Here is a 22881-nt window from a genome sequence, read left to right on the forward strand (position 1 = left end):
TTTTCGGGTAGGAGCCCTACATCAGGAATGCCAGATTTCCTTCCCTAATGGACATTAGTTTTAGTTGTTTAAACAAACAACGTTATAGGGCCCTTCATTCCTAATGAAGGGCTCCTGCCCGAAATGACGATTCTCCTGCTCTTCGGATGCTGCCTGACCTGCTGTGCTTTTCCAGCACCACACTAATCTTGATATTTAAGCCACTGCTGGACAAGCACATGGACAGCAGTAAATTGAGGGGTGTGTAAGTTAGGTTGATCTCAGATTAAGATAAATGCTCGGCACAACATTGTGGGCCGAAGGGCTTGTACTGTGCTGCACTGTTCTATGTTCTAAATCTTTCCCCTCTCACCTTAAACCTATGCCCTCTAGTTTTGGACTCTCCTACCCTGGCGAAAAGACCTTAGCTATTCACTCTATCCATGTCCATCATGATTTTATAAATCACTATAAGGTCACGCCTCAGCCACCAATACTGGAGGGAAAATAACCCCAGCCTATTTGGCCTTTCCCTATAGCTCAAGCACTCTACTCTGGCAACATCCTTGTAAGCCTTTTCTGAACCTTTTCAAGTTTAACGACTTCTGTCGTATACCAGGGAAACCAGAATTGAATGCAATATTCCAAAGGTGACCTAACCAATGTCCTGTACAGCCTCAATATGACATCCCAACTCCTACACTCAATGCGCTGAAACAATAAAGGCAAGCTTATCAAATGCCTATACCCTGTCTACCTGCGACTCCACTTTTGAGGAACCTGCACCCCAAGGTGTCTTTGTTCGGCAATATTCCCCAGGATCTTACCATTAAGTGTATAAGTCCTGCCCTGATTTGTATTTCCAAAATGCAACACCTCACATTTATTGAATTTACACTCCATCTACCACTCCTCGGACCATCTAATCAAGGTCCATCTAATCATTGTACTGTGAGGTAACCTTTCTGGCTGCCAACTACACCTACAGTTGGTGTCATCTGTAAACTTACTAACTATACCTCCTATATTCACATCCAAATCATTGGTCACAGGATTTCAGTTTGAAAAAGAACTCTTGACCACCAGCCTCTGTCTCCTACCTTCAATCCAATTTTGTATCCAAATGGCTAGCTCTCCCTAGATTCCATGTGATCTAACCTTGCTAACCAATGTACCATTCAGAACCTTGTTGAACACCTTTCCAAAGTCCACATAGACAATGTCTACTGCTCTGACTTCATCGATCTGCTTTATGCTTCTTCAAAAAATGCACTCAAGTTTGTGAGAAATGATTTCCCACATACAAAGCCATGTTGACTATCCCTAACCAGTCCTTGCCTTTCCAAATGCATGTAAAGGTTGTCCCTCAGGATTCCCTCCAACAACTTGCCCATCACTGACTTCAGGCTCATCGGCCTATAGTTCCTTGGCTTTTCCTTACAGCCTTTCCTAAATAGTGGCATCTGGACGAGACTCATAGAATCCCTATATCATTGTTTGCTTAAACAACTAAAACTAATGTCCATTAGGGAAGGAAATCTGTCATCCTTACCTGGTCAGGCCTACATGTGACTCCAGACCCACAGCAATATGGATGACTCTTAACGACTCTCTGGGAAATTAGGGATGGGCATTAAATGCTGACCTGGCCAGTGACACCTCATCCCATTAAAAAAAAAACTAAAAACTGACAGCATCACTTGTTACATTGCATCATGGGGCCATTGTGCTTTACAAATAAAAGCTAGCAACCTTTGGCCAAGGAATGAAATGACTTGGGAATGACCACAAATCACCAGATGATTGGTTACCAAAGTAGCCTTCATAAAAAAATGGTTCTCCTCTTTGACTTGCGAGAAATGATTGAATTTGCATTGTGCATACTCACTAAACTCACAACAGGAAAGCACAGCAGGTAGGTAATGATCTGAGGATTATTTAATGATGCAATTACCCCACTCTCCCAATTTCATGCAACCTCTCTAGCTCAGAAAACCAGCAGTTGACATGATTGAGCCTTGCACTTGCATTTAATTCACTTGTGGGAGGAGGGGATTGCTGATCTGGCCAGCATTTATTGTCCATCGCTCATTGCGCATGAACTGAATGGCTTGCTAGGTCATTTCAGAGGGCAGTTCAGAAGGCATCGCTGTCAGTCTGGAGTCACATGTAGGCCAGATCAGGTGAGGATGGCAGATTAATGAAGAACGTTAATGGGCCAGATAGGGGTTTCTGGCAATGGCCATCGGTAGATTCTTATTTCCAGAATTTTTTTCAAATTGAATTCAGTTCCACCATCTGCTGTGGCAGGATTCAAACCTGGATCTCCGAGACATTAAACAAAAAAAAACAAAGAACTGCAGATGCTGGAAGTCAGAAACAAAGACATTCCTGAAGAAGGACCACTGGACCTGATATGTTAATTCTACTTTCTGTCCACAGATGCTGCCAGACCTGCTGAGTTTTCCCAACAATTTCTGTTTTTATGCCTGGCCTATTAGCTGAGTTTGTAGATTAATAGTTCTGCAATAACACCACAAGGCTATGATATTGTTATTAAATTTAAAGTTTAACTTTTTTTTCCCTTAGTTTTTATTTCTATCATGAAATCTAACCCTCTCTTTCCTCTCTGTTTTCCTTTCTGATTAATGGGTAAAGTGGTGATATTGTGGCAATGTCACTGGGCTCATAATCCGGAACTCTCGGCTGTTTTGAGACGATGTGTTCAAATCCCACCATGGGAGATGGTGACATTTAAAGTTATGAAATTGATAAGAGCTAGTTGCTACATAATTTTTGTAAAAAATAGGTTTACTAATGTCCTTTAGAGAAGGAAGAGTGCAGTCCTTACCACTTAGCCTACTGTGACTCCAGACTCACAGCAACGTGGTTGACTCTTAACCATCCTCTGGGCAATAGCTGCTGAATCCAATACACAACTGTTCCAAATATACTCTCTGTTGGCCACCTCTGCCAATTTTCCCAATCTACATGGGGATTAAAGTCACCATGATTGATAAGTGATCTAGGGTTGTTTAATTGGATTTTAGTAAAGCCTTCAACAATATTCTGCATGGTAGACTAATTAGTAAAGCTAACTCGCATGGGATTCAGGGTGAGCTTGTCAATTGGATACATAGTTTACTTAATGGCAGGAGACAGAGAGTGACGATGGAGGGTTACTTTTCGGACAGAGGCCTGTGACCAGTGGTGATCCACAGGACCCGGCTCTGGGTCCTCTTTCTTTGTCATTTATATATGTAATTTGGATGAGAATATAGAAGTCATGGTTAGTAAGTTTGCGGACGACACCAAGATTGATGGCATAGTCGACAGCGAAGAAGATTTTCTAAGATTACAAAGAGATCTTAATCAAATGAGTCAGTGGGCTGAAAAATGAGCAGATGAAGTTCAATCTGGAAAAATGCGAGGTATTTCATTTTCGTACAACAAACAAAGGTAGGGCTTATGCAGTTAATGGTAGGGTCTTGGATAATGTTGTAGAACAGAGGGATCGAAGGGTGCAGGGACATATTTCTTTGAAATTTGTGTCACATATAGATAGGTTGGTTAAAAAGGTGCGTGGCAGGGGAATCCAAGATGGTGGCGTCCTATTAGGATCGTGTTTGCTGGGCTCTGTACTGCAACACTGACCCAACAGAACCAGAACCCATCCCAAACAGTGTACTGAGTAAAAACACAGGAAAGGAGCTAGAAACCTGAAAAATTCTACTTGCCTTTGTCATTGCAGCTAGAGAATGCCAAAGAAATTAAGGAGCTTACCCGGGGCCAGGGCCATAGCTCAGTCCTCTGAAACAGCGGGCTTGCTTACTCACCAGACCCTGGTTGAGGAGCTGGCCAAATCTTGCAATGTCCCGGGGAAGCAAATCCAGGAAAAAATAACCACTCCTGTATCTGCTATGCTGCTATGAGTGCTAGGCTGCAGGGATAGAGGCAGAGACTGACTCCTCCAAGAGCCAGATTGAAACCCTGGAAACACAGGTCCATGGAGTGTTGGACCTGGTGGACGATCCCGAAAACAGGGGCAGAAGAAAGAAACTGCGCGTTGTTGGCATACCAGAGGCTGGTAGAGTTCTTCGAGAAGTGGTTCCCAGAGTTCCTTGGTTTGGAGGTTGAGAAGGGAAGGATAACAATTGAAAGAGCCCACCGGATCGTGGCACGAAAACCAGGTGTGGATCAGCACCCACGCCCTGGCCTGGTAAGGTTCTATCATTGCAAAGATAAGCAGAGGGTCACGGAAGCCTCTAGAGCCCAGGAGAAGGACCCAAGGATGTTGGTAAGTGACGGCTCCAGGGTCATGTTTTTCAACTTTTCTTAGCAGTAGTGGTCCGGAAAAGGAAGTACTACGATGGCGTCAAGAGGAGATTGAGAGAGCTTGGGATCCAGTATTCCTTAAGATATCCAGCAATGCTTTGGATCAATCATAACAGACTGATGCATTTATTCGACTTGTCAGAGAAAGCAAAGAACTTTGTGGAATATTGAACTATGTCGAACAGCCGAATAGACGTAGAGGACAGAGCAGCTCGGGTTTGCTCTTCTTTAAAAAAGGACTTGGTGGAGTCTCCTTTCTGGTAATAAGTTGTGTGAAATGATGTCCGGGATGGATAGCATATTTATCTTTATTTTTAAAGTTATGTTAAGGGATGGGTGACATATTTATTTTTAATTTACTTGTCAACAGTACTAACCTTGCTCTTGGGTATTTTCTCCTCCACCAGGTGGTCAGTGTATGTGACGTGACCCTAGCTGGTAGGAGTTAAGAGGGTGTTTGGGATGGTAAGTAGGGTTGTAGGATGTGTAGTTACCCCCTTTGAATGGGGGGGTAAATCCCTCCAATCAGTGCCTTTGGCGATTTTTTTTTGTTTTTCGGTTTTTGCTGTACATAGCTTTTGTAAGTTTTGTAGATTTGTTGGCTATTGTTACTTTAGTCTGTGTAGTTTTTGGGTTTTGTGGATTCTTTTGCATTAAAGCTCAGCGATTTGTAGTTCGGGTTCTTCCTCTCTAGAGTCTAGATGGTGTTCTGGAAGGTTATGGCTAAGGATGTGTTGAAGTGGTGCATCTGGAATATTAAGGGGAGTCATTCACCTGTCAAGAGGAAAAAGATACTTTCCAGCTTTAAAAGGGAGAGGGTGGATGTTGCCTTATTACAAGAAACACACTTGGATGATGCAGAGCATTTGAAGCTGCAACAGAATAAGTATGAGCAGGTTTATTTTTCATCTTTCAATACGAGGAATAGAGGGGTGGCCATTTTAGTGAGAAAGGATCTCCCATTTAAGTTATTAGAGTGCAGTAAAGACACACATGGGAGATTTGTAATCCTTAAAGCTTTGATACATGCTATAGAATGCGGAATTGTAAATATTTACTGGCCCCTGACCCACCCCCTTAAATTCTTGACAGACGCACTTTCTAGACTTGTTAACCTTGTGTCTCAGTATCTCATCGTAGGAGGGGATTTCAGTTGTCTCATAGACCCTCTGGGAGACAGATTGCCCAAAGGCCAGCTGATATCTTCTTTGCGATCTAAACAATTAAGGGATTTGGGCGCTGAATTAGGTTTGGTAGATGTTGGGAGGCACCTTCACCATCCTGGCAGGGACTTCACCTTCTTTTCGAACCCTCATAAATGCCACACCAGGATTGATCTTTCTCTGACCCCTGCAGCACATCTGGGCTCGGTGACATCATGAACAATTGGCAATATCACTATTTCTGATCATGCCCCAGTGTATTTGATGGTTAAGAGTAAGGATATAGTGGTAAGCTCGAGGCACTAGCGACTGGACCCCTTTATCCTCAAGGATAGCAAGTTTATTCTTTTCAACTGAGTTCAGAGCTTTTTCTAGATATTAATTCAGGCTGGGCCAGTAACCCATTCATCCTTTGGGAATCAGTTAAAGCCTATGCCAGGGGGTTGGTTATTTCCCATTCAACCAGTAAGAAGCGACGGATGGATGAGCAGTAACGTTTGCTCAAGACATGTCTGAAAGTAGCTGAAAAGGCATACTTTGACAGGCCCTCGCTAGTTAAACTGCAGAGGATCACAGCGCTCTGGTCTATGCTGAACTCCATGCTCACACAGACAGCCAAGAAGGAAGTTTACATTTGTGAGTCAAATGTTGTTTGAACTTGGGGATAAGTCAGGCAAGTACCTAGCATACCTTGCTTGGAAAACGAGTGCCCCACAAGCCATTACCTCGATCAGTGAGGACACTGGAAATTTGAGCTATGATTCGAAAAGGATTAATGCAGCATTCCAGAAATTTTACTCTGAATTATACCAAACTGAAAGCTGTGAGAGTGGGTGGGTTAGGATGGAGTCTTTTTTTTAAGAATTTGGACTTCCGGGAGTGGCCCCTGAACAAGAGTCTCTTCTCAATGCCCCATTGTCAGAGCAAGAGGTGCAGGAGGCTGTGAGGCAGCTTCAGAATGGGAAGGTGCAGGGTCCTGACGGGCTCCCCAGTGAGTTCGATAAGGAATTTATAAGTATTTCGTCAGGGCTGATGCTGAGTATGTTTAATGACTCACATAGTTGCGGTCTTCTCCCACCAACTCTAAGATAGATGAACATCTCTCATTCCTAAAAAAGGGAAGGTCCCGGAGGACTATGCTTCCTATAAACCCATTTCACTCCTCAATGTTGCCTTCAAAATTCTATCCAAGACTCTGGCATTAAGGCTAGAAACTGTACTGCCCTCCATCATTAAGGAGGACCAGACAGGGTTCATAAACAGTGTCAGATCGACGAATAATGTCAGGAGATTACTTAACATGATCCAAGTATGTCAACAGAGAATGGTACAGGGATTGATGGTCTCCTTAGATTTGGAAAAGGCATTTGACAGGGTCTCATAATCATTGTCATTTTCATACTTTGAAGCGGTTTGGCCTGAGAGAGACCTTCATCAGGTGGGTGGTGGTTTTGTATAGTGATCCTCTTGCTGCGGTCCTCACCAATGGTGTATGGTCAAGCAATTTTAATATTTGTAGGAGCAGTCAACCGGGCGGTCCCTTGTCACCATTGCTTTTCACACTGGTGATCGAACCGCTGGTGGAAGCAATATGCAGAGATCCCAATATAACTGCTCCAGAGGTGGGGACAAAGTCACATAAAGTTGCACTGTATGTGAATGATGTACTTGTCTTCTTATCAAAACCAGCTGCCTCAGTGCCACACCTGATACAATGCATCAATTTATTTGGTGGCTTCTTGGGTTATAAGATCACCTTTGCAAAATCAGAGGCCATGCCTATGGGTGGTCTCCTGAGAGAGCCTGATCCTGAGGGCGGATCTCCATTTCCCTTTAGATGGTCGCAGGAGGGCTTTCTCTACTTAGGTATATTTATTACTCCCGTTTTTGATTGGCTATTTAAAGCCAATTTTGCCCATTTAGTCAACAGAATCAAGCAGAACCTTTGTAGATGGTTAGGTCGGATAGTCCTTGTTAAATGAACATTCTGCCCCGCCTGTTGTATCCTATGTGAATGTTTCTTATGCTTTTTACTAAGCAAATATTTAGAAGATTGAATGGCTGGTTTAGTTCTTTTATCTGGTATCACAAGCGGCCCCCAATTAAATTGACTAAATTCCAGTTACCTTACAGACTGGGGGAGTGGACCTCTCAGATATCAAAAACTATTAGTTAAGCTCGTTGCTATCTTATGAGAATGATTGGGTCTGGGGGGGACCTTCACTCACTTTGGTTAGACATCGAAGCATAAGATGCTTCCTTATTAGCCTGCTGTCATAGAGTCATAGAGATGTGCAGCACGGAAACAAACCATGCCGACCCATAGCTATCAATACTGTCATCAATACTGTCAAGGCTTGGAGGGCAATGCATCAGGGTAAGGGCAATATTACCAAAACATCATTTTTGACATCCAGAATTAGTATGCCCAGCTTTCAGCCAGGGATGACGGATTCTGAATTTAAGCTATAGGCAGCTAGGGGCATGTCTTACCTGGGTGATTTATTCAAAGGGGACATACTGATGTCTTTTGACCAGTTGGCTCAGAAATATGAATTGCCCAATGGGGACCTCTTTCATTTCTTTCAAATTAGAAACTTCATACAAAAAGAGACCACACTTCTAACTCTTCCTTATAGGTCTGACATGACGAAGAGGGTGTTGAGGGTACATTATCTGTTAGCAACGCTTATCATCTAATGGGAGAGGGCCCCTCCAACGAGACCGAATGGCTCCGTAAGGTATGGGAGAGGGAGTTGGACGTTGAGATCTCTTCTGGAATATGGGAGGATATCTGAGAAAATGCGAGATGGATCTCGATTTGCAACAGGACCCATGCCTTGCAATTAAAGATTCTCCTCAGGGTCCATCTGGCTCCAGACCGTCTCGCTAAATTCAAAGCAGGAGCATCTCCAGTGTATCCTAAATGTAAAGTGAGCATGGGCACGCTTACTCATTGTCTTTGGTCCTGCCACAGACTGTGACAAACTGGAGCACTGTGGTAGGTGAAATAGAGAAGGCCTTGGGGACAGAGGTGGAGATGGACCCGGTAACACGTCTTCTTGGCTTGTTAATTCTCTTTCATTTGATGCACACAAAAAAAAGGCTTTTCAGTATCCTCACTTTTTGTGCCAGAAAGAGCATTCAATGAGGTGTGTGTGTGTGTGTGGGTGTGTGTGTCAGAAAATCCCCTGGGGTTGGCGGTCTGGCATAAGCTAGACATGGAGAACATCCCCTTGGACTTTCTTATGAGTATGGTGCACCATAAACCGGACAATCTCTGTGAGACGTGGTGTCCCTTGTTGGACTACCTGGGTACAGATTTGTCTGTAATATTAATAAGAGCCTTTATATAACCATGGCAATTCTATGTAATGGATTTGGTATCCAGAGGGGAGGAACTACAAACATATGAATATGTATAAACTAATGTGCTCGATGATCGAGGGCTATTGCTTTGTTTTGCTGAGCTGTGCTATGGTTATTATCATTATTGTTATTGTGAAGATTTTCCTTTTGTGGCTTAGTTATCAGTTCTTATTTATTTATGTCATTAGCGGGTTTTTAAAAAAATATTGGTTTGAATTGTTTGTTTTTGTATTTGTTGTAATATTCAAAGGAAAATTTTTTTCTTTTTTAAATAAAAATATATTTGAAAAAAAACGGTGCTTGGCACACTTGCCTTCATTACTCAGTCCTTCGAGTACAAGAGTTTCACCTTGTCACACAGCGCTTCAGAGAATATCCCCGGGACATCCGCACCAATCAACCCTACTACCCCGTGGCTGAACATTTCAACTCCCCCTCCCACTCTGCCGAGGACATGCAGGTCCTAGGCCTCCTCCGCCGCCACTCCCTCACCATCGGAAGCCTGGAGGAAGAACGCCTCATCTTCTGCCTCGGACCCTCTAACCCCATGGCATCAATGTGGACTTCACCAGTTTCCTGATTTTCCCTCCCCCCACCTCATCCCAGTTCCAACCTTCCAGCTCAGCACCATCCTCATGACCTGCCCAACCTGTTCCTCTTCCTTCCCACCTATTCGCTCCACCCTCCTCTCTGACCTATCACCTTTACCCCCACATCCATCCACCTAGTACACTCTCAACTGCCTTTTCCCCAGCCCCACCCCTTCCCATTTATCTCTCCACCCCCGAGGCTCCCAGCCTCATTCCTGATGAAGGACTTTTCCCGGAAACGTCGACTTTCCTGCTCCTCAGATGCTACTACCTGATCTGTTGTGCTTTTCCAGCACCACTCTAATCTTGACTCTAAGCTCCAGCATCTGAAGCACCCACCTTCGCCTAGTTGAGAAGTCATGTTGAGGTTGGACAGGAGGCCTCTTCTGGAATACTGTGTAAAGTTCTGGTTGCCCACTTATAGGAAGGATATTGCAACAGGACCCCCTCCTTGTATTTGAAGATTCTTCACGGGGTCCATATGGCTCCAGAGCACCTCGCTAAATTTAAAGCAAAAGCATCACCAATGTGTCCTAAGTGTAAAGTGAACATGGGCAAGCTTATTCATTGTCTTTGGTCCTGCCACAGTCTGCGGCAAACTAGAGTGCTGTGGTAGACGAACTAGAGAAGGCCTTGGGGACAGAGGTGGAGATGGACCTGGTAACTCTTCTTCTTGGCTTTGTTAATTCTCTTTCATTAGACGTACACAAAAAAGGCTTTCCTGTATCCTCAGTTTTTGTGCCAGAAAGAACATTCCATGAGGGTGGGTGTTGGAAAATCCACTTCCCTGTCTCTGTGCTGTATGACTCTATGTGTAAAAAAAATCCAAGTGATCAGAGATCAAAGGACATAATCTCAGAGTAATGAGTAAGGGAGTGAGGAAGAATTTCTTCTCCCTAAAGGTAGTGGAATTCTTTGCTGTAGAGGACTGTAGAGGCTGCATTTTTAAGTAGCCATCTTTGGCTGATTGGTCAATGACTATCCCTCCATCATAAGGTCATAAGTAGAAATGCCCCCTGATTATTGTACAACGTTTAGCTCTATTTGATATTCCTCAGGTATTCAAAGAGTCCATGTTTAAGTGCAACAAGACCTAGACAATATCCAGGTTTGAACTGACAACTGATAAATAAATTTATGCTGCACAGTGCCAGGCAATGTTCATCTCCAATAAGAAACAATCCGACATTGCTCCTTAAAGTTCAGTGGCATAACCATCACTGAATCTCCCACTAGTAATATCTTGAGGGTTACCACTGACGAGAAACTGAACTGGATTCGCCACCAAAATACAGTGGCTTCAAGGACAGGTCAGAGGCTCGGAATCCTGCAGTGAGTAACTCAATTCCTGACTCAGTAAATCCTAACTGCTGACTACAAGAAATAGATCAGTTGATTGATGGAATGCTTCCACTTTCCTGGAGAAGAACACCTTCACAACAGTCAAAAATATCGATTCCATTCAGGACAAGGCAACTTGCAACATTGACACCACATCCACAAATATAACAAGGGCACGGTCACCCGACATTGAGGGGGCCTGAGCGAACCAGCCAGAATACCCCCCCGGAATGCTCACAGCTGTGTCTGGTGCACAGGAAGAGCTCTTATTGCAGCAGACTTCCCACACTGAAGCCCGGGATTGAGTAGGAGTAGAACACCTACCCAGAAAATGTGGGATATGTACTGGACTTCAGGTGCGACTGAAACTACAGGGTTTCAAGTCTCCCCCTCCCCTGCATACTCCTGGCAAACCAGTGAAAACAAGATGGATGACCTTAAAGCTAGACTTACCTTCCAAAAGAAATTGAGAGACTGATGTGTGCTCTGTTTTACAGCGACATTGCTCACTCCTGCTACACTCCTAAATGTGCCTGGCACCCTGAGAGTTTCTCAGTTAATTAAACGGTGCACTTGGCATCCTCTGGCAAGGCAATAAGTGGTGGGGTCTGCCTCCTAATCAACATCTCCTGGTGCTTAGACATGGTGACCCTGGCAAGTTACTGCTCCCCAGACCTAGAATATCTTACAGTAAAGTGTCATCCCAACTACCTGCCGTGTGAGTTCACCTCTGCTATCCTGACAGCAGTCTATGTCCCACCCATGAGGACACGAAGAGTGCACTTGATGAAATATGCAACACTACAAACAGTCTTGAGCCAGAAGACTCCGAGGCCTTGTTCATCATAGTCGGTGACTTGAACCAGGTCAGCCACAAGAACATACTACTGAATACCATTAACATGTCTCCAGTCCCACCAGAGGTCCAAACATCCTTGACCATTGCTACACAACCATCAAAGATGCCTACTGCTTCATCTCCCACCGCATTTTGGAAAATCAGATCACAACATTGTGCCCCTCCTCCCAGCTTACAAGCCCAATACAGAAAGTAGCGCAGTGTTGATCTCAGACAATGAAAGGGCTTCTACAGGACTGCTTAGAGTCAGTGAACTAGTTCATATTCAAGATCCCACCAACCAACCTCAATGGGTATGCCACTACTCTCACAGACTTCATTAAAAAGTGTGCAGAAGACTGCAAGCCAAGGAGGTTAATCCGAATGTTCCCCACCGGAAACTTGGATGATTTGGAAGATCCACTTACTGAAGTCCAGGTCTGAGGCAGACAAGCTGGACAATCCTGATCTATGAAGGAAATCCAGGTATGACGTTTGTAAGGCCACCAGAGGTGCAAAAAGGCAATGTCAAATTAAGCTTCAGACACAGACTAACCACATGGATACCCTTTGTTTATGACAAGGCTTGCACAACATAACAGACTACAAAGTGAAGTCAAATAAAATCATAAGCAACAGCATATCCCTACCCAATGAACTCGATGCATCCTACACTCATTTTGAATAAAAGGACAATGAAACAATGTCACCTATCCCAACAGCCTTGGGTGCACATTGTATTCACAATCACTATCAGAGACATTTAATCAACCTTTTTGAGATTGAACCCTCAGAAAGCAAGTGGCCCAAATGGAATCCCCACCTGTGCACTCAGATCCTGTGCAGACCAGCTGGCGGGAGTATTCACACACATCTTTAACCTCTCCTTATTATGATCTGAGGTCCTACCTGCTTCAAGGAGACCACTGTCATCCTGGTCCCACAGAAAAATCACGCAGCGTGCCTCAAAGACTATGGCCTGGTGGCTCTGATCTCTATCATTGTCAAGAGCTTTGAGAGATTAGTCATGGCTCACATCGACTCCAGCTCACCAATTGCCTTCATCCTTTGCAATTTGCCTACCGAGGCAACAGATCCACAGCAGACACCATTCTCCTCGCCCTACACTCATCCCTGGAACATCTGGACTCCTACATCCTTGTTTATTGGTTACAATTCCACCTTCAATACCATCGTTCCAAACAAACTCACATCTAAACTCTGAGACCTAGGTCCTGGCTCGCCCCTCTGTAACTGGATCCTTAACTTCCTGACCCATAGACCACAATCAGTCAGAATAGGTGACAACACCTCCACCATAATCCCTAACACTGGGGACCTACAAGGCTGCGTACTCAGCCGCTTACAATACTCCTTATATCCATTTACAAGTTTGCTGACGACATCACTGTTGTAAGTCAGATATTAAATGATGAGACAGAATACAGGAAAGAGATTCAGTGCTTAGTGGCATGGCGTAAAGACAACAAGCCCTCCATCAATGGCAGCAAAATGATGGATCTGGTCATGGAGATGGATAGGTACATGCCACAGGGCAAGAGTTATCAACGAAGGAAGGGCAATTATCATGCGATGAGGCAAGACTTACGATGCATAGAATAGTGTAGCAAAATGCAGGGGAGAGGGACAATCGAAATGTGGATCTGCTTTAAGGAATAGATATTACGTGTCCTTGATAGATACGTTCCTGTCAGGCAGGGAGGAAGTGATAAGGTAAGGGAACCGTGGTTTATTACGGAAATTGTATCTCTTGTTAAGTGGAAGGAGGAGGCTTTTGTGACGATGAGACAAAACGGTTCAGATGAGGCGATGGAGAGTTACAGATCAGCTAGGAAGGACTTAAAGAGAGAGTTAAGAAGAGTCAAGAGAGGACACGAACAGACTTTAGCAAATAGAATAAAGGAGAACCCTAAAGCTTTCTATAGGTATGTGAGGAATAAAAGGATGATGAGGATAGGAATAGGGTAGGAATAAGACAGAAGTGAGAAGTTGTGTGTGGACCCTGTAGAGATCGGAGAGGTGCTAAACGAATATTTCTCATTGGTTTTCACTCAGGAAAAGGAGAATATTGTAGTGGAGAAGAATGAGATATGCGATATTACACTAGAAAGGATTGAGGTTAGTAAAGAAGAGGTGTTATCAATTCTAGATGGAGTGAAAGTAAACAAGTCCCCTGGGCCAGATAGGATTTATCCATGGATTGTCTGGGAAGCTAGGGAGGAGGTGTTGGAACCTTTAGCTTTGATCTCTGAGTCATCATTGTCTACGGGTTTAGTACCAGAGGTACTAAACTAAGGTTAGTTCACAGGTCGGCGCAACATCGAGGGCCGAAGGGCCTGCTCTGAGCTGTATTGTTCAATGTTCTATGTTCTGTTGACTTCAGGAAGCAGGGTGGAGGGCATGCCCCTGTTTGCACCAATGGAGCTGAAACAGAGATGGTCGAGAGTATTAAGTTGCTGCAAATGATGATCACACCAACAACCTGTCCTGGTCCATGTATGTCGATGCACTGATCAAGAAAGCACAATAATGTCTCTTTTTCTTCAGCATGCTCAGGAAATTCATCATGTCCACGAGGACTCTTACCAATTTTTATAACTGCACGACAGAACGTGTTCTCTCTGGATACATTATAGCGTGGTTTGGCACTAGTCTTCCCAAGACCACAAGAAACTACAGAGAGTCATGAACACAGCCCAGTTTGTCACACAAACTAGCCTTCCATCCATTGACTCCATCTATACTTCCTGCTGCCTTGGGGAAATAACCAACATAATCAGACTCCCCTACCACCCCAGTTATAATCTCTTCTGCTCTCTTCCATCAGGCAGAAGATACAAAAGCTTAAACACATGTACGAACAGAGTCAAAAACAACTTCTTCCTGCTGTTGTTAGATTTCTGAATGGACTGCTCACATTTTAAATTTAACATTGACCTCACTCTTTGCTCACCTTCTCTGCAGCTGTAACATTGTATTCCTTGCTCTGTTCTATTACCCTGATGCACTTTGCATGGTATGATCTGCTTGTAGTGCACACTCATGGGAAAGGCTTTGGGAGGAAACCTGAGGACAAATCCGGAGCTGGAGTCCCTAAGGCAGTCTGACGTTGTCTTCAACCTTGTTCTGACAACTCCTACGATGACACTGATGCCAAGCTGTATCAGCCTTTGTCTTTCCCTTGGACAACATCGGTGGCGTGGAGAGGGGGTCCTGCTGCATGGGCAACAGTTGGTCTTCCAAGCAACCTTGCCAGGCCTGCGCCCTGGAGAGGACACTCCAACGTCGCGTCACCACGACAGCACAACACAGAAAGCAGCAGTCTACCTGTGCTCGATTGGTGTAGAACAAGGCGCCAGGGGTTGCTTTTGACAGAGGGAGGGCCATTGCACCTGAATGGTCAGCCAATGCCCACCTCAAGCTGGCAGCCCCCAGCCAATTAGGTGCTGTCCCGCCAAAGAGAAAACAGCACCAAGACAAAACCAGAGGACAGTGCCTTCAAGTGTAGTCGCTCCTGCTGAGACTGCCACTTCTTTGTGGGCCTCTATAGCCACAACAGACACTACTCTACCAACAAAGATTGAAGCAAGACTTCCCAGGCACAGATCCATGGTCTCACGAGACTATGCACCACTGCGCGCAAAACAAACGTTTCTCTGCACCTAGGTAGATGAGACAATAATAAATCTAATCAAATCAAAACTCCTTTACCACCAATGCTCAGTAGCATCAGTATGTACCATCTATAAGGTGGACTGCAGAAATTCACCGCGGCTTCTTAGACAGCAGCTTCCAAACCTATAACCACTGCCATCTTGAAGGACAAAGGCAGCAGGTGCATGTGAACACGAGGTCAAGCAGCATCAGAGGAGCAGTGGAGTCGATGTTTCAGGTCTGAACCTTTCATCAGGACACTGCTCCACAGTTTGTACAAAGTGAGGACTGCAGATGCTGGAGATCAGAATCGAGAGTGTGGTGCTGGAAAAGCACAGCAGGTCAGGCAGCATCCGAGAAGCAGGAGAATCGACGTTTTGGGCATAAGCCCTTCATCAGGAATCCTGATGATGGGCTTATGCTCGAAATGTTGATTCTCCTGCTCCTTGGGTACTGCCTGACCTGCTGTGCTTTTCCAGTACTACACTCTCGATGCTGCTCCATACTTTATTGCCTCTGACTTTCCAGCATCTGTAGTCCTCACTATCTCCAAGATATATGTGAACACCACTACCTGCAAGTTCCCTCCAAGCCAAACACTATCCTGAATTGGAAATATATTGCTGTTCCTTCTGTGTCATTGGGGCAAATCTTGAAATTCCCTCCCTAATGGTGTTGTGGGTCCACACATACCAGATGAATTGCAGTAGATCTGGAAAACAGTTCACGACCAACTTCTCAAGAACAACTAAGGATAGACAATAAATGCTGGATTAGTTAGCCACACCCACATCCTCTAGATGAACAAAAAAAATAAATTCAAGATTCAATTCAATAAGAGAATTAAGGGTTATGAAGGAAGAGGAGATTGGAGTGGAGGGTTATTAGACCAACCATGATTTCATTGAATAGTGGAGTCGACCCGATGGCTGAATAGGCTACTTCTGCTCCAATCTTTTATTATCTTTTAGAGTGAGAGTGAGCAGTGTGTGCACTGCATCAGTTTTGTATACAGAGATATGTTAAAAAGGGGGAGAGTGTGCAGTCAGTGCACTGTAACATTTGTATATATAGGGAGTATGTGTGTGTATGCAGAGAGTGTGTGTACAGAGGGGGATTATGCAGTCTGTATAGTGCAGCAACAAAAACAGAAATTGCTGGAAAAGCTCAGCAGGTCTGGCAGTATTGCTAACTGTTCTGAGAAAGGGTCACTGGACCTGGAACATTAACTGATTTCTCTGCACAGATGCTGTCAGACCCGCTGGGCTTTTCTAGCAATTTCTGTTTTTCTTTCTGATTTACAGCATCTGCAGTTCTTTTAGCTTTTGTGTACACTGCAGCAGTTGTGTAAACACAAGGATACAGTGTGTACACGGGAAATGTAGTGTGCACAAGGAGGATTGTGTGCAGTCTGTGCACTAAGTCGTGGATATGGATCCGCTTGCAACATTTAAAAGACATCTGGATGGGTAGATGAATAGAAAGGGATATGGTGCAAGTGCTGGCAAAATGGGACTGGGTCAGATTGAGATGTCTGGTTGGCGCAGACAAATTGGACTGAGGGGACTGTTTTTGTGCTGTATGTCTCTATCGAATGTTTACGCAGACAGGGAGAGTGAGCAGTTTGCATTAACTGCAATAGTTGCTGACACAGGGTCTGTGTCTATGCAGGGAGTGCGTCTATACAGAGCGTGTGTCTATACATGGTCTGTGTCTATGCAGAGAGTGCATCTGTACAGAGTGCGTGTCTATAGTGTCTGTGTCTATGCAGGGAGTGTATCTATACAGAGTGTTTGTCTCTACAGGGTCTGTGTCTATGCAGGGAGTGCATCTATATGGAGTTAAAAATTACACAACATCAGGTTATAGTCCAACAGGTTTAATTGGAAGCACGGGCTTTCGAAAGCTAGTGCTTCCAATTAAACCTGTTGGACAATAACCTGATGTTGTGTGATTCTTAACTTTGTACACCCCAGTATCTCCAACTCACATCTATACAGAGTGCGTTTCTATGCAGGGAGTGCATCTGTACAGAGTGTTTGTCTATGCAGGCTCTGTGTTTCTCGAGGGTGTGTGTTTATGCAGGCAGTATGTCTATGCAGAGTGGGTCTGTGTCAGGGATGAGCACACTGTATTGAGTGGGAGTGGAGCCCGTGCGCCAGGCGCTCTTGTTGTTTGAAATCCTCCAGTGCAGAGGAGGCGCTGTCGGTCACTGTCCCGCCCTCCCGGGTCTCGGTCTGACGGACGCTCGGGCGGTTGCAGCGGGGCGCCATGGTGTTTGAGGCGCTGGTGGCTGAGCTTCTGAACCGGGGCCTGGGTGATTATGTGGAGAATCTGGACAAGTCCCAGCTCAAGCTGGGAATCTGGGGAGGTAAGGGGTTCCGCAGCGACGGGACGTCTCACTGGGTTTGTGTTCTTGCGTTTTGTTATGGATCTCAGAAGCTGATCAACTGGGCATTTTGTGCCGCCCTGTTTCTCTCCAGGTTTGTGTGTGGGAGGTTGGTTAATATTTAACCTGAAGTTTACTTTCATGTTCACGGTAATGCATATAATAACAGTAATGATGACAATAACAATGTCACTCCCTTCAAAATCCTTGTCCCTGTATTTATATACCTCCCCATACACCTCTCTTCAAAATACTATCCTGTGTACTCAAAATAGTCTTCATATACCCCAAAGTACACCCCCTCCCCCACCATGTACACCCCCCTCTCTCACCATGTACACCCCCAACCCACTCCACCCCCCTCTCCCACCATGTACACCCCCAACCCACTCCACCCCCCTCTCCCACCATGTACACCCCAAACCAACTCCACCCCCCACACCCCCACCATGTACACACCCCCACCATGTACACCCCCCAACCCACTCCACCCCACTCCCCCACCATGTACACCCCCAACCCACTCCACCCCCCCTCTCCCACCATGTACACCCCCAACCCACTCCATCCCCCTCCCACGCCATGTACACCCCAAACCAACTCCACCCCCCACACCCCCACCATGTACACACCCCCACCATGTACACCCCCAACCCACTCCACCCCCCTCCCCCACCATGGACAGCATCCATGTACGCCCTCCCCAGGTACACCACACGACCCTCCACCTCCCCATGTCCACCTCCCCATCCCCGCCACACTCTCCATGCACACCCTCCTCCTCCCCCTCCCCATCCCCATCTCCATGTACACCACCCTACTCTTCTCCACCATGTACACCACCCTCCTCCCCTTTCGCTCTTTCTCTCGTATACCCTTCTTCATTTATTTCCCTTACATAGCCTTTGTCAAAAATCCCCACCCCTTATTTGCCACCTCATATACCCTCCAGATTAACCACACTTCCTCCCATGTTGCTTCCCCATATATCTCTAGTGAATAATCCTCTCTCCATATGTTCTATCTCATGTACTCTCTCCGCATACCATTGTTCTCCCGCTGTCCCAAGTACACCTTATTTCCTGCCCACATATAACTCTTCTTCAAAGACCCTGTCCTTTTATACTCCATCTGGTATTTCTTCCCACATACCTGTCATACCTTCTTTCCATGTACTCTTTGTAAATCAAATCTTTGTTTAACTTTTCTCTCATACCTCTGATACCACTTCATGTACCATCTACTCCAAATATTTCTCCTCTTGTGCTCTCTTCCTTGCGTGCCTCCACTCTTCATCTTCAGGTGAAGGGTTTTTTGTTGTAGTGATAATGCCCATGTCTCTGGGTTGGCTGTTGGTCAACTCCTGTGGTGTGTTAGAACATACTTGAACATATATCTGGCTGTCCTCTCAACTGCTGTTCAGTATTGCCCTTCCCAAGATCTGTCTTCCCCCAAGACATGCCTCAAGGTGTTATTCCCCATCCCAACAACCCTCCTTGATATTTCCCCCAACATGACCCTCGATGTTCTCACTCCCAACCCTCCCACCCAACAAGGACTTGTGTTGATGTGTTGGCCTCTCCATTACAAGGCTGACCTGTTGTCCACCTCCCCTAGCTGATACTCTTTGACATATTGATCCCCCTGCCCAGGAGCCACCTTGACAGAGTTCTCGAGTCGTACAGCAAGGAAACAGAGCCTTTGGTCCAACCTGTCCCTCCTGGACATAATCCCAAACAAAACTAGTCCCACCCACCACCTCCTGGTGTACATCCGTCTAACCTTTCACATTCATGTACCTATCCATATGTCTTTTAAACATTGTAATTTGTCCACATCTATCACTTTTTCAGGAAGTTCATTCCACACATGCACCACTTTCTGTGGAAAAGATTTTCCCCTCATGTCTTTTTTAAATCTCTTTCCTCTCACCTTAAAACTATTTGCCCTAATCTTGAAATCCCCGTCCTAGGGAAAAGACACCTACCATTAACTCTATCCGTAGCCCTCATAAATGTAATAAACTTTTATAAGGTTGCCTTTCAAGGTGCGATGCTGCAGTTAAGAGCTCTAGCCTATCCAGCTTTTCTTTATAACTCAGACCTTCCATACCTGACATCTGAGTAAAGCTTAATATCCTTCCTATAATTGGGCAACCAGAACTGGACACAGTACTCCAGAAGAGGCCTCACCAATGTCCTGTACAACTTCAACATGATGCCCCAACTCCTATACACAAAGGACAGAGCAATGAAGACAAGCATGCTAAATGTGTTTTTAACCACCCAGTCAAAATGTGAAGCAAACTTCAAAGAATTATGTACCTAAATCTGCAGGTCCCTCTTCTCTACAAGAGTACCCAAGTAGCTGCCAATGATTGTATGAGCCTGTTTTTTGTACAAAAATGCAATACATCATATTTATCCAGGACATATTGTCTTCCCTTTCAACTCCCCAAATCCACATTTGCATGCTGCTTCACCACCCCCTCCCCAGAATAATATTAGGAAGGGAATTCTGGATTTCTGCATATTGAAGAATAATGATTATAGTTTTAAATCAGGATAATGTGTGACTTGAGATCCTGCCGGTGGGCGTGTCCCCATGCCTCTTCTATTCTTGACTAGGTTACGGAGAGTTTGGAAATTGTCATTGAAGGAGGGTTGATGAGTTGCTTCATTGCAATTTTACAACGGTAGATACTGCTGGTGCTGTTTCAGTTTTGGACAATGTTCAAGAACAACAACATTAGATCTGAAGCTGAGATCAGATATACAGCGCTGCAGTGGTTCTCACCTGCTGTATGGCTCTGAGATGTGGGCTCTACAGCAAACACCTAAAGGTGCTGGAGCAGTACCGCCAAAGCTGCCTGTGCAAGATCCTGTTGATCTGCTGGGAGGAACGATGCACCAACATCAGCATCCTTCACCAGGCCAACATCATGAGCATTGAGGCACTGACCACTGTTGATTGGCTACGATGGGCACGTTGTCTGTCGGAACGACACAAGACTCCCCGAGCAGGTGATCTACTCCAACTTTGAAACAGCAGACAGAGGAAGTGTGCCTCAGTGATATCCTCACTGGCCTCAGTGATATCCTCCCAGAGGAAGTGTGCCTCACTGGCAAAGTGTGGCATTCACTGGGAATCACTGGACAAGACAGTCCAAAGTGGAGGAACTGTATGCGGGAAGGGGTCAAGCACCACGAGACTCTCTTGTGGGGGAAAGTGAAAGCCAGGCTAAAACAGCAGGAGTGTACTGCCACACCAACACCTTGCCCACCCCTTCCCACGACCACCTTCTGCCCAAATGTAACAGAGCCTGCAGAAGCTACATTGATCTGTACAGCCACCTACAAACTCACCCTGTGAGTGGAAGAGGGACAGATGATGTATGATTCAAGTGGGTGTCAATCAAGCAGGCTGGTTTTTTGTGCATGATATTGAGTTTGTGTCGCTGAAGGTAGAGTCATCCAGAAAAGTGGAGAGTATTCTATCACACTTCTAATTTGAGCTTTATAGACAGTGAACAGTCTTTGTGGATGTGGGAGATGAATTATTTGCTGGAGGATTCCCAGCTGCTGACCTGTTCTTGGAGGCAGTGTATTTCTGTGGCTGGTCCAGTTCAATTTCTGATCAGTGGTGACACCTGTTAATTAAATCAAGTGGAAACAAGGCACCTACTGTTATGTAACTTGTATCTTGACTCTTAAGAGTTGTCACTTGTAGGTTGTGTAGATTAAATTAGTGGTTTTGGTTTCCTTTGTGAATTTTTGTTTTTTAACCTTTACTTAACTGCTGTGTCTAAAAGTTGAGGGTTATTAAAGATAATTTTATCATAACATTGGCCACATGTTAATCTTTTTTATTTGTTTTTTATTAAACTTAAAAATAAACATGGATGTTTGGATAATTATAGACAGCCATTGATTTTAAGATTTCTATCACGTAAATTAGTGTTTGTGAATTGTGCTAATGAATGTTATTTTGTTTTTAGGAAATGTGGTCCTTGATAACTTGAAAATCAAAGAAAATGCTCTAGTAAGTAATTTATGCTTAACCTTTGTTTCTCTTAATTTTTGTTTTGGCAAATATTGCTTATCTGATTGTGCACGTTGACGGTTTCTAGTTAAGAGTAAAGGGGAGTGAGATTCCCTGGAGTTGGCAGGCTCATGTTGATCCTTTATCCTGCCTTATCCCTGGGATCATTCTTGAGTTTTCTTTTCCCTGCCATCTTTACAATGTCTCATAACGTGCAGTACCCAGAATTGGATGCAGTATTCTAGTTGAGGCTGAGCTTGTTTTAACACATCAAATCCATATTGATAAAGCCCATAACACGGTGTGCTTTATTAATTATGCTCTTAATTTGTCCTACCACCTTTAATGATTTATGCACATATGCATCTAGGCCCTTCTGCTTCTGTCTTTGCTTTAGAGCTGTACCCTTTATTTTGTTTCTGTTACAACATTCCTCTTACTGAAATGGAACATAGCACATTTCTCTGCATGAACTTATATGTGTCACTTCTGCCCATTTCACCAATCTGAATGCCTTTAAAGTTCTAAACCATTGTCTTCACAATTCACATTGCTTCCAAGTTTCATACTACCTGCACGTTTTGAACTTATGCCCTGTATATGTCGGCCTAAGTCATTAGTAAATAGCCGGAAGAACCCAACTTCCAAAACTGACCTGAAGGAAATTTCACTGCAAACTTTCCTCCAGTTCAAAAACCATTGATTCACCCCCTACTCTTTGTTTCCTACCGCTGGGTCAATTTCATATCCATGTTGCTGCTATCCCTTTTATTCCATGAGCTTTAATTTTTCTCACTAGTCTCTTGTGCACTTCATCAAATACCTTTTGGAAGTCTGCATTCACCCACGTCAACAGCATGACCTGCATCCACATTCTCTCTCATTTATCTGAATAATTCAGTCTAGTTAAACATAACTTGCCCTTAATCTGGCTTAACTTAATTATTCATATTTGCTCAAGTGAGTATTAGTTTTTGTCTTAAATGATCATTTCTGGAAGCTTCCTCACCACGCAGGTTAAGGTGACTAGTCAAAACCTTCACCTTGTCAATTTTAAAATCTGCTCATGCCTGAAAAACTATCTCTTTCACCATGACTGGGGGGGCATTTCTTGGTAAAGACAGATGCAATGTATTCATTTAATACCTCAGTTGTGCCCAC

General features: G+C 44.6%; 1 protein-coding gene across 5 annotated transcripts in view; it reads left to right on the forward strand.

Annotated features, from left to right (window-relative positions):
- The first annotated feature begins 17529 nt into the window (after positions 1–17529).
- vps13c (vacuolar protein sorting 13 homolog C) overlaps positions 17530–22881 on the forward strand; it is a 287267-nt gene continuing 281915 nt past the window's right edge. For 3 of the 5 annotated variants that reach the window (XM_043680591.2, XM_043680592.2, XM_043680593.2), the window contains exons 1-2: positions 17533–17661; positions 21677–21720. In XM_043680591.2, the coding sequence (XP_043536526.2) occupies positions 17562–17661; positions 21677–21720 (144 nt within the window). In that variant the 5' untranslated portion in view covers positions 17533–17561. Of the gene's footprint in view, positions 17662–21676; positions 21721–22881 lie in introns of all 5 variants that reach the window. The other 2 variants (XR_015754174.1, XM_043680595.2) reach the window with 2 other exon arrangements.

This window comes from Chiloscyllium plagiosum, unplaced genomic scaffold (genome assembly GCF_037043375.1).
Source record: "Chiloscyllium plagiosum isolate Xiang-an unplaced genomic scaffold, Cpla_swu_hap1 HiC_scaffold_42, whole genome shotgun sequence".
NCBI lineage: Eukaryota > Metazoa > Chordata > Chondrichthyes > Orectolobiformes > Hemiscylliidae > Chiloscyllium > Chiloscyllium plagiosum.